General features: G+C 40.6%; 1 protein-coding gene across 2 annotated transcripts in view; it reads right to left on the bottom strand.

Annotated features, from left to right (window-relative positions):
- Nucleotides 1-1,567: 1,567 nt before the first annotated feature.
- The window catches only part of LOC114487085 (putative protein FAM90A10), a 113,484-nt gene continuing 101,883 nt past the window's right edge, over nt 1,568-13,168 (bottom strand). For both annotated transcript variants that reach the window (XM_028495212.2, XM_028495211.2), the window contains exon 2: nt 1,568-2,251. In XM_028495212.2, coding sequence (XP_028351013.1) covers nt 1,568-2,236 — 669 coding nt within the window. In that variant the 5' untranslated portion in view covers nt 2,237-2,251. The remainder of the gene's footprint in view (nt 2,252-13,168) is intronic.

Genomic DNA, 13,168 nt, shown 5'->3' with positions numbered 1-13,168 from the left:
GGTCAAAGTTCTTGCACCCATCCATTCCAATCTCAAATGGCTTCTCTAACAGATGCCTATTCTTTACTTCAGTGAAGCTTAGAAGATTCTGGAAAGTAGAGTCAGTGCCTCCTCAAACCCTATGCAATGATAGAAGGAAAGAGTAGAGCTCTTTGGGTTTTGTCAGAGTCCATCATTCAGTAAAAGGGCCAGATTTGGTCAGAAGACAAGGGAGGAAAAGGCATAAACTGACGTAGGTCACTGGAGACAGGTTCATATCCACAGTTGTAGCAGGCTCTGGGTGTAGCCCAAAGGGGAGCCTGTCTATTTCCTCCATATTTAAAAGACCTTTTGGTTTCCTCTAACCAGTGATTTTTCTGTCCTGGAGGTACAGAGTTCTGCAGAAGGCAGACGTACTCCGCAAACAGGTGTTCTCTAGGATGGAGGGAGCAGCCATACGCTCCTCCCAGGAAGTTCCTTCTATAAAGCTACATAGTTTTCCTTGGTCCTAGTCAGATTGTGTCCTATGTTAGAGAAAGGAGATGACATGGGTCTTAGGGGATATCCTGGCACACCACCTCCAGTGGTTCTCAAACATTGCCGCCTAATCCACTCATCTGGAGAGCAGCTGAAATCCCAATACCTGGGCCTCAAAACAGACAACCGAAACGTGGGATCATTTGAAGTAAGATTGAGGCATATGTAGCTATTAAAATTTACCCTCAGAGTGGCATGTGGGCCTCAGTGAGAACAAGTCAGCCTACAGTGCTTATCACATTCTCCATGCCTGACATTGACAAGGGCACACTGTGTATGTGCATATACTGACCAGTGAGTGGTCTTGGGGGCAGGGGCACCTGAGAGTCTATATTTCTGAATAGCATCAGTTCTTCCAAGCTCCTCTGTCCTCCCAGTTCCATAAGCTTTGAGGATGAAAAATAAATGTCAAGGGTATCTTCAAGGCTGAAAAATAAAAACCACGTATGCCATGACTTGTTTTGCCTAGAATTTTATTGGTATTGAAAGAAAAATTTTAAACAAAGCTTTAGAACAATGTTTATTAAGAATAATAATAAACAAAGCCACAGGAGCAGTCCCCTGTATGATTTACATGGAAAGAAGTCCACAGAATCCACAAATCTCATCTTAACTCAGGGCCCTGCTGTCATTCTGTAAAGCAGAGTTAGGCCCTTTAGCCAGCTGCAATACTTTCAGACATTTGCCACCAATTCCAGATTCTCACCACAGCTGTCTGTTTACACCACAGTTAAAACTTTCTCATGGAATTGTCTCAAAATTGTCTACAAAGGATTGAGTTTGCAAAAGAATTGACATTCCAGTTTGATAAGCACCATTTCCATGTTGACTCTAATTCCATCAGGAGAAAATGCAGTGCTTTACACATGTGTGTCCCTAAGCAAAACCTGGGTTTCCACTATTGTTTCACCCACCCATCCGCCAGAGGTGAAGAATCACTGATTCACCAGGGACAGGCCACTCCTTGGGACTTCCCCTCCTCTGTTCCACATTCACCTCCAGGGTACCTGGGGCTGAAGGACATGTCTTAGTGGTCATTGGTGTCTCCCTCTCACTCACTCTCTTCAGAGGAAGAAGAAATCTGAAGGTCATCATAGAGGACACTCCAGGGGCCTGGGGCACAGTGCTCCTCAGACTTCGTGCCCATGGGTGGGCTCTGAGCAGGAGGGGTTGGCTTCTCAGCAGGAGACAAAGAGGGAGATGTCATGTATGTGCAGCTCCACCAGGCTTTGCCTACTCTCCTGAACAGCATCCTGAGAGGCTGGCCTGGAACATGTTTGACGGGTGGAGGCTGGACTCTGGTGTAGGCCTGGAGAGTATTCAGGTAAGATGTGTTGCGTGGAGGCTGGAGGTCAATGCTTTGCACCTGGGCGGGTGTCTTCCTGGTCACTTGGGGTGCCACGGTTGGCCCAGGTCTGGTGGTACTGGGTGGAGGCTGCAGATTCTGGAAAACACCCAGATCTGGTCTCAGGGTGCTCTTCTTGGGAAATTGGATGGGACTCAGTCTGGGTTTCTTTGGTGGGTTCAGACAAGCCAGGGTGGATATCTGAGCAGATCTCTTGCCTGGTGCCTGGATGCTGCTTATGGAGTCCTGGACCAAACTTCTCTTGATGGGATGCCCTGAGGGCCAGGTGGATTTCAGGTCATTATTCCTGATCAGTGAGCTAATCGGGTGATCCATTTCCAGGACAGATTGCCTCTTGGATGCCTGGATGAGCATTGGCCATTGTGAAGGCTGTAGGAGAGCACCAAAAAGAGAAAGACAATATGTTAGAATTTCCTCATCGTCCCGTAAAAATTAAAATTCACCAAACAACATCTCCTATGTTAAATTTCACAGTAAGAGACAGACAAGGAGTCAACTTAAATGTAATGAGTTACTCAACCTCTGGGGTGGTCACCAGAAACCAAACAGCCATATTCTGTTGATACATTTTAAACATCAGCTCAAAAAAGAGGAAGATTGTAATCAATGTCTGTTGTTCAACTAATGGAGACAAGGTTTTTATACACTCTTCTTGGGACTGTACACCGCTTAGTGTCTTGCAGGCACTGTGATGGTGAAATGAGTTTTGATGGCCAATTTTGGAGGATGCCTCGCAATTGAAAACTGGCTCTTCTAACTTCAAGGATTCAGCTTATGGCACGGTATGGCTAAAATGACTTTCATTTCCCCTGCCAACATACTCTTCTTCCCAGAGGGGCAAGGAAGAATGCAGAATGAAAGAAATGGAGGAAAATGGCATCTGAAAGGTCCACTAAATGACCCCATTGGTCAGAAGGGAATGGGAACAATTTCCTCACACAAAAGGGGATAGGGAGACCAATCAGGGTTACCCAGGAGGGAAAGTGTAGGAACCAGGAGGGACTCACCCTCAGAGTTGCAGGACTCTGTCACTTCCTTTCATTGCTGCTGCTGCCCACCTTGGGGTCTCCTGGGAAATCTCCAACCCTACCCTCCCCCAGCTACCCCTCAGGGGCACTGGTACCCCCCCACGCCCTCAGGACCCACGTGACCAGAGTGGACCTAGGAAGGCAGAGGATAAGGCCCAGGACCTCAGCAGGCTCCCCAGGGCCCAAGTGGGTGGGGAACATGCTAGCTGCTTTCCCTTTCATTCCTCCAATCTCCTGAGGGTCTCTCCCTGTCCCCATTGCTCCCCTCACTGTGGGTGGGCCCCTCCAGGTATGGGTACCCCTCCCCTCCCCCAGCTTCCCTTCATGAGTGCTGGTCCCATCCTGCCTCCACTTCTCCTTTCCCCTCCCTCCCCCCCATGTCCTACTTGGTCTCTCCAGGGTTCCTCCCATCCCATTAGGTGTCTGTGGTTCCCCACCAGTGCTTGGTAGGTGCCCTAATTGTTGGGAGACATGAACTCTGTGTCCTCCTACCCTGCCATCTTGACTCTGCTCCTACATCACATTGTTTTGATTCCTGTAGCTTTGTAGTAGTATCTGAAATCTGGAAGGGTTTATGGTTCCTGCTTTGTTCTTTTTCCTCAGGTTGCTTTGTCAACTCTCAGTCTTTTATGGTCCTGTATAAATTTTAGGATTATTTGTTCTTGTTCTGTAAAAAATGTCATGGATAATTTGATAGGGATCACATTATATCTGTAGGTTGCTTTGGGTATTATGGCCATTTTAACAATATTAATTCTTCCAATCCAAGAGCATGGAATATCCCTTTCTTTGAATCATCTTCAATTTTTATTAATTTTTTTGTAGTTCTCAGCATATAAGTCTTTCACCTACTTGGTGAGGTTTACTCCTCTAAGTATTTTATTTTTTGATGTGATTTTAAAAGGAATTGTTTGTTTACATTCCTTTTTTCAATTTCCTTTATTAATTTTTTTGTAGTTCTCAGCATATAAGTCTTTCACCTACTTGGTGAGGTTTACTCCTCTAAGTATTTTATTTTTTGATGTGATTTTAAAAGGAATTGTTTGTTTACATTCCTTTTTTGATATTTCATTGTAAATGTAAACAAATGAAACCTATTTCTGTATGTTAATCTTGTATCCTGCTACCTTCCTGAATTTGTTTATCAGTTCTAGTAGTTTTTTTTTATGGAGTCTTTAGACTCCATAGTACTATATATAGTACTATGTCATCTGCATATAATGAAAATATTACCTCTTCTCTTCCAATCTGGATACCTTTTCTTTTTCTTGTCTTATAGCTGTGGCCAGGACTATGTTGAAGAGAAGTGGTGAGACTGGGCATCCTTGTCTTGTTCCAGATTTTAGTGGTAAGGCTTTCTGCTTTTTACTATTGAGTAGTATATTGGCTGTGGGTTTGTCATAAATAGCTTTTATTACGTTGGGATATGTTCCCTTTATGCCCACTTTCTCAAGGGTTTTTATCATGAATGGATGTTGAATTTTAGGAAATGCTTTTTCTGCATCTCTTTAGATGATCATGTGGATCTTGTCTTTTTTTGTTGTTGTTGATATGGTGTATCACATTGATTTGTGTATGTTGAATCATCCTTTTGACCCTTACATAAATCCAGTGTGGTCATGGTATATGATTTTTTATGTGTTATTTGATTCAGTTTGCTAATATTTTATTGATAGTTTTTGCATCTACATTCATCAGAGATATTGGCCTGTAATTTTTTTTTTGGTAGCATCTTTGTCTGGTTTTGGGATCAGGGTGATGGTGGCTTCATAGAATGTCTTTGGGAGTATTCCTTCCTGTTCAACCTTTTGGAAGAGGCTGAAAACAATTGGTATAAGTTCTTCTTTGTATGTTTGGTAGAATTTGCCTGTGAAGCCATCTGGTCCTGGACTTTTGTTGGTAGGCAATTTTTTAATTTACAGATTCTATTTCACTTCTATTGATAGGTCTGTTCAAATTGTCTATTTCTTCTTGATTCAGTTTTGGTGGGCTCTGTGTTTCTAGAAACTTGCCCATTTCTTCTAGGTTGTCCAATTTGTTGCCATATAATTGTTCATAGTATTCCTATATATATATATATATTTTTTTAATTGTTATTTCTGCAGTATCGGTTGTAGTTTCTCAGCTTGCCACCAAGACATTTGGTCTGGACCATGTCCTCAACCACAATGCACAACTCAAGTTTGTTGAAGTAGACTCAATGCCCAGACCATAGCTTGTCAAACATAAATTTGGTCAGGACTCCAAACTCAGGCACTGGGCAAGAGATCTGCCCAGCTCTCCATCCAGACTTGCTAGAAGCTACCCCCCTACCCTACCTCCCAAAAAAGTAAGACTCAGGTCCTATTTATCCTCTGAGGATACTCAGAGACCTGACCTGTCGAGTTGTCCATAGTCTCCATCCTCTTCCCAGTACAACTGGACTTGGATACAAACAGGCACACCAAATGACCATGAGGAAATCTGGCCCAATGCTAAGCATTGACCCCCAGACTCTACTCAACTCACCTCACCTGAGCACAATCCAGGCCTGCATTGTCCTCCAACCCCCACCAGCTATGCATGTTCCAGACCAACTCTTCAGAATTGTCTTCATGAGATGGGACAAGGGATGAGGGGAGGCTGGGTCTAGGTTCAGAACACCCTTGCATTTCATCCTCCTGAGATGCCTAATCCTACAAGTCATATGTTTCACATCTTGGAGTAATCTGAGTGATACTGATCCATGTCCCAGTCCATGTTCTCCATGAGGAACTTCTGATATCTTCTGAGGAGAGTGACTCTCCCTGCCCCCATGGCAGAGAAGCTTCAGCCTCCAATCTAACATGTCTAGGAGGTGACAATGGGAGTAAGAGAAAGAAGAAAAAAGCAGAATCAGCTGCTCTTGAATCAGTGTCTCATGAATCAGCACTCCCCCAGCTGTGGTATATATAAGGATTTCAGAACACCAAATAATATTGAGGGTCTCACAGCCAATATCACGCAATGTTATGAATTACGTAAATTTAACATTTTTTTTTTTAATTTATTTTAATTGAGGGTCTCACAGCCAATATCACGCAATGTTATGAATTACGTAAATTTAACATTTTTTTTTTAAATTTATTTTAATTTATTTATTTTTGGCTGTGTTGGGTCTTCATTGCTGCATGTGGGCTTTCTCTGGTTGGGGTGAGCAGGGGTTACTCTTCATTGCTGTGCATGGGCTTCTCATTGTGGTGGCTTCTCTTGTGGAGCATGGGCTCTAGGCGCACAGGCTTCAGTAGTTGTGGCACGTGGGCTGAGTAGCTGTGGCTCGTGGGCTCTAGAGAGCAGGCTCAGTAGTCGCGGCGCACGGGCTTAGTTGCTCCACTGCATGTGGGATCTTCCCAGACCAGGGCTGGAACCCATGTCCCCTTCTTTGGCAGGCAGATTCTTAACCACTGTGCCACCAGGGAAGCCCTAACTTATGTTTTAAAAGGAGATTACCAAACTGTCATATAAAGTATTTAGTAAATTAGAAAATTTTTTAATTGTTTGCTAATCCTTTCATAGTATATAAGTCATTATGCTGTACAGCTCCAACTTCTACGGTATTATATGTCAATTATATCTCAATAAAACTGAAAGGAAAATATTAGTAAATTAATAAGAAACTGAGTCAACACACTGTAAAATATAGAGCTATGTCAGTAGGAAAATAATTTAAAATTATTTGTATTCATTGTGCAAGTGACTGGAATTTGGGAAACTCTGGATAAAATAGACACCTCTGGGGATGAAAAGGTCTGTACTTTTTAAGCTGAGCCTTTACTGAAACTAGAATTTTTGTCTCTGAGAGAAAGTTGTACTGATAACCATAGTGGAGGATATTGTCTTCATTTTACATGTTTTGTTTATTAAAAATCACTTGAAATGATATTTGGTTAGTTTCTTCATGATAATGAGATCCTCCCAATGTGTTATATTGTACAAATATCCTCACTTCCAATCATCTCTAATAAGTTTTTTTTCTTGTCACCAAATTTTATTTACTTGAGTGTAAAAGAGGACCTTAGTAGTCTCAGTGTAGTCTCTGTCCCTGAATTGTGTTCAGATTTCAGTCTTTTAGGCATAACTCAGGCCTCCTGGTCAGAAAGTGCGTTTTAACAGTATTTTCATGTGACTCACACGTACTTTTTTTTTTTTTAACTAAGTAGGGCATGTGTACTTATTTCTCAATTTGATAGCATTTTGAATAAGCTGGTGATCTTTTAAAAGTAATGATGCCCATGGGCTTCCCTGGTGGCGCAGTGGTTGAGAATCCACCTGCCGATGCAGGGGACACGGGTTCGTGCCCTGGTCCGGGAATATCCCACATGCCACGGAGTGGCTAGGCCCTTGAGCCATGGCTGCTAAGCCTGCGCATCCGGAGCCTGTGCTCTGCAACAGGGAGAGGCCACAACAGTGAGAGGCCTGCGTACTGCAAAAAAAAAAAAAAAAGTAATGATGCCCAGAAATACTAATTTACTGAATCCTTTTAAGTTCTGGACATGGGAATTTTTAAATGTTTTCCAAGAATAATGATGTAAAGCAAAGAGAACTCCTGGAGGTGAAGAAAAAGGGTAACAGCTCCCTGATTTCTTCTTGTCTTTTTACAGCATGGGAAGAAACTCTGACGTGGGTCAAGAAAGTGTGGGTGGTTTTATAGAGAGTGGGGTTCTATTAGGAGGGACAAAGGACCTAATCATTTTTCCATGTGAGAATCTATCACGTGGAATTGTCTCTCTCTCTCTCTCTCTCTCGGACTTCTTCCCTTAATAAATGAAGAATGGGAGACTCCAGGTGGCCTCATGGTTGAGGTTTCAAGACAGACAAGTGAAAAAAGATAAAAGCAAAGTAAAAGAAGCTCAGGTTGAGTTACTCACTTTGACTTGAATATACTTCTGTGAGGATTTACATCAGCATTATGACTGAATAAGATATGTTTCATCATACCCCCTTTTAGTAACAACTTGGCTTCATTCACAAACCATAGTGTCTTTGTGGGAGCTGTGGGATCCAGCAAAATATGTCAAGGAGAACAGGAGGAGTCTCACCCACCTGTGCACAGGGTATTAGGCATAGAGACCTCAGTCCCAGCTCTGGACATTGCAGTCATCTGTTAACTGGCTCCATACCCTCTTGGCTACAGCCTGGGGGTACCTGGAAAATCCTGTTTTAATCCATCATCACTTAAGAACAAAAGAGCTTTTGTGGATATTCAGGTTTTTTGTAGAGAAGTACTGGCATAATGTTGGGGCAAAAAAAAAAATATGTATGAGTTTGCATGAATTGAACAAAGTAAAAGGAATGGTTTCACTTTACGAACATCAAGCCTCCCCCAAGACTGAACAACTAAAGGCCAAGAGGGCTCTTCCTGGCCCATAATTTCCCCTGCAGGGGCAAGTGAGAGCATGTGAATTAACATGTAGCTTCTCCAACTGTGTGGGATGTTGTCAAAAAGGCCCATTGATTTCTTGCCCCATTCAGAGTGCTGAATTATGAGATGAATGACGGGTGGGAAGAGGTAGCAGATAGGATTCTTAGAAGAAATTGATGTGGTGCAGATTCTACCTGCTGTATCACAGACTCTATCAAGAAGCCCATCCATGAGTGAATAGGGATGCCTCACCCATAGATCCTCCCAACTGGCCAGTGGGCACCCTCAGTGCTCTGAACACATTATTACACAAATATCCACACTGTGGCTAGTTTATCATGGGTGCTCACAACCAAGGCAGTGAGGGAAGGCTTTGGCTGGCAGCTTGAGAACACACAAAGGAAGCTGGCTCACATCTGCAGGCCAGAGACAGACCATAAATTTCTGCATTCGTACCACCCTTAGGAGAAGAAAAGGGGCTCTATCAGCCCCCAGCCTATTGTGTTGCTAGATAAAAATACAGCATATAATCTCAAGAATTCTGCCAAAAGATGAAATAAGAAGCATGAAACACTTTGATCCATAGAAGGTCTGAGAAAGCCTCAGAAACTCTAAGTCTAGAGGGCCAACAGAAGGTGTTTTTCTCCTGAAGAAAATTAGCAAACACTGGAGTAGGTGGCTGCTACTTCAAAAGTGAAGACAGAAGCACAAAACACCAGGAACATTTTTTAAAAATCAAAGTAAGCTAACACAACTAAAGGATTACAAAGTCTTCCAGTTATTAATCCCAAAGACTTTGAAATCTGCAATCTACCTAATAAATAATTCAAAAACACTGTTATAAGAAACCTCAGTGAGCTACAAGGAAAGATTGAAAGAATTCAGTGAAATCAGAAAAAACATGAAGAAAACAAAAATAGACAAAAACTGTAAAAAAAAAAAAAAAAAAAAAAGGAACCAAAAACACTGTGGGGATGAAATGAAAAATGAAATAGAAAAGTCTATAGCTACAATAGCTTTTTAAAAAATATGCAGAATAAAATGAAGTGTATTGTGGCATTAAAAATATAAAAGGAGAATTTAAAATGGAACATTTATAGGCCTACAAAGATAAGTTTATATCAACATAAAATGGACTGTTTTAACTATGAGTTATTTTATGTATGCCTCATGGTAACCCCAAAGCAAATATTTTTAGTAGAATCACAAACACAGAAAAGGAAACAGAGCATACCAACATGGTAAACCACCCATTACAAAGGTAGACAGAGCCAGAGGGGAAAAAGAAACGGTGGAAATATAAAACAGGGGTCCCCAACCCCCAGACCATGGACTGGTACTGGTCCGTGGCCGGTTAGGACCTGGGCTGCACAGCAGGAGGTGAGTGGTGGGCAAGCAAGAGAAGCTTCATCTGTATTTACAGCAGTTCTCCATCATTCGCATTACCACCTGAGCTCTGCCTCCTTTCAGATCATCGGCAGCATTAGATTCCATAGGAGCGCGAACCCTACTGTGAACTGGGCATGTGAAGGATCTAGGTTGCATGCTTCTTATGAGAATCTAATGCCTCATGATCTGAGGTGGAGCTGAAACGGTGATGCTAGCACTGGGGAGCAGCTGCAAATACGGATTATCATTAGCAGAGAGGTTTGACTGCACAGAGACCATAACAAATCAATTGCTTGCAGACTCATATCAAAACCCTATCAGTGAGTGGCAAGTGAAAACAAGCTCAGGGCTTCCACCCACTGATTCTGCATTATGGTGAGTTGTATAATTATTTCATTATATATTACAATGTAATAATAATAGAAATAAAGTGCACAATAAATGTAATGCACTTGAATCATCCCCAAACCATCCCCACCTCCCACTCTGTGGAAAAGTTGTCTTCCATGATACCAGTCCCTGGTGCCAAAAAGGTTGGGGAACACTGATATAAAATATTCAGAAAGCAATTAATAATATAGCAGTAGTAAGTCCTTACGTATCAAAATTCACTCTAAATGTAAGTGCATTTAATTCACAAATTAAAGCCACAGAGTGGCTGGATGTATAAAAAATATATAAGGTACAATTATATTCTGCATATAAGACACTCATTTTAGGGGCTTCCCTGGTGGCGCAGTGGTTGGGAGTCCGCCTGCCGATGCAGGGAGTGAGGGTTCGGGCCCCGGTCTGGGAGGATCCCACGTGCTGCGGAGCAGCTGGGCCCGTGGGCCGTGGCCGCTGGGCCTGCGCGCCTGGAGCCTGTGCCCCGTAACCGGAGAGGCCACGGCAGTGAGAGGCCCGCATACCGCAAAAAAAAAAAAGTAGAAAAAAAAGACTCATTTTAGCTTTAAGACACACATATACTCAAAATAAAGAGATGGAATATTATATTCCATGCAAGTAGAAGCCAAATAAAAAAAAAAAAAAAAAAAAAAAAAGTAGAAAAAAAAGACACTCATTTTAGCTTTAAGACACACATATACTCAAAATAAAGAGATGGAATATTATATTCCATGCAAGTAGAAGCCAAATAATGTGGGGGTAGCCATACTTATATCAGACAAAACAGACTTTATCAAGACACAAAGAAATTATATTCAATATAATGATACAAAGGTCAACATATCAAGAAGATGTAACAATTGTAAATAGATACACACCCAACATCAGAGCACCTAAATATATTAAGCAAATGCTAACAGATCTGAAGGGAGAAACAGACAATACAATAATAGTAGGGAACTTCAATACTCCACTCTCAGCAGTGGATAGATCATCCATATAGTGGATGAGCAAGGATTTATGTATATAGACCAGTATATATTACACCAAATGGACTGAACAGGCATATATAGAACATTCCATCCAGCAACTTGTTCTCAAGTGCACATGGAACATACTCCAGGATAGATTATATGAAAAATGATGTCTTAGCAAATTTAAGAAGATCAGAATCATATCAACTATCTGAACACAATGATATAAAACTAGAAAGCAACAAGAGGATATCTGGAAAATCTACAAAGAAGGGAAAACTACACAGTGCACTTCCAAAAAAGTCTATGAGTCAAAAAAGAAATCAAAAGGAAAAATTTTTTAAAACTTTAAAGCAAATGATAATGGAGACACAACTTACCAAATCCTATGAGATGCTGCAAAAGCATTCCAGAAAGGAAAGTGTATAGCGATAAGTGCAAATGGCAAGAAATTAGAAAGTGCCAAAATAATCTAACTCTACATATCAAGGAGCTAGAAAAATAAGAAATTTATCCTAAAGTTAGCAGAGGGAAGAATATAATAAAGACTAGAGTGGAAATAAATAAAATAGATACAAGAAAATCAATAGAAAGGATCAACAAGCTAAAAGCTGGATTTTCAAAAATATATAATTCACAGACTTTTAGCTAGACTAGGAAAAAAGAGAAGACAAATAAAATTAGAAATGAAAGAGGAGACATTACCACTGATACTACAGAAATACATAGGATCATAAGAGACTACTATGGACAGTACATATAGTACTGCAAGTATTGGTATTAGCTGGAGCAATTAGGCAAGACAAAGAAAGGCATCTAATTAAGAAAGTAAGAACCAAAATTGTCATTATTTGAAGATATAATTTTCTATATAAAAAATCCTAATGAAGCAACTAAAAAGTTGTAACTAATCAACAAAGTATGTAAAATTGCACTGTATAAAATCAACACACATAATCAGTTGTATTTCGATATGCAAACAGTGAAACATCTCTGAAAAAATAAAGAAGACTATCTAATTTACAATACCATAAAAACAAATAAATTACTTAGGAATAAATTTAACAAACTTGGTGAAACGTCTCTACATTGAACACGACAAGGCTTTGATAAAATAAACTGAAGACACTAACAAATGGGAAGATAGCCTATGCTCATAGGTTGGAGGAATTTCTAAGATTCAAAAGTCCTTAATTCAACACCATCTGTAGATTCAAAGAAACCTCTCTCAAAAATCCAATGACATTCTCTACATAAAATAGAAAAATCAATTCTAAACTTTCTATCAAACCAGAAAAGAACTGAATAGCCAAAACAATTCTGAGAAAGAAGAAAACCAGAACCATCACAGTTCCTAATTCCAAACTCTACTACAGTCTATACTATTTAAAACAGTATGGTGCTAGCATCAAAATAGACACCCAGACCAGAGGGACAGAATAAAGAGCCCAGAATTAAACCCCCACATAGAAGGTTAACTAATTTTTGACAAGGTAGCCAAGAACAACCATGGGGAAATAATAGTGTCTTCAATAAATGGTGTTGGAAAACCTGGATAAACACAAGCAAAAAGTAAATCTGGACACCTATCTTAAACCACTCAAAAGAATGAACTCAAGATGGGTGAAAGACTTGAACCTAAGACCTGATACCATAAAAGTCCTAAAAGAAACATAAAAAGCTCCTCTACATTTGTTTTGATGACTTTTTGAATATGACACCAAAAGCACAAAAAACAAAGGCAGAAGTCAACAAAGGAGAATAAATCAAACTTCAAAGCTTCTCTACAACAAATTTAAAAATCAGCAAAATGAAAAGTCAACCTACTAAATGGGAAAAAATGCGGACCATATATTGGATAAAAGGCACATAATTAAGATACCTAAAAAAAAAGCCTCATAAAATACACATGAAACCAAACAATCCAATGTATGAATGGGCAAAGGGAATAATTTTTTTTTTTTCAAAAAGACATATAGATGACTGATAGGTATATAAAAATGTCATCCTGACTAATCATAAGAACAATGCAAATCAAAACCACAACACAGGGCTTCCCTGGTGGCGCAGTGGTTGCGCGTCCGCCTGCCGATGCAGGGGAACCGGGTTCGCGCCCCGGTCTGGGAAGATC

This window comes from Physeter macrocephalus, chromosome 11, assembly GCF_002837175.3.
Source record: "Physeter macrocephalus isolate SW-GA chromosome 11, ASM283717v5, whole genome shotgun sequence".
Lineage (NCBI taxonomy): Eukaryota > Metazoa > Chordata > Mammalia > Artiodactyla > Physeteridae > Physeter > Physeter macrocephalus.
This window is presented reverse-complemented; position numbering and strand designations above follow the sequence as displayed.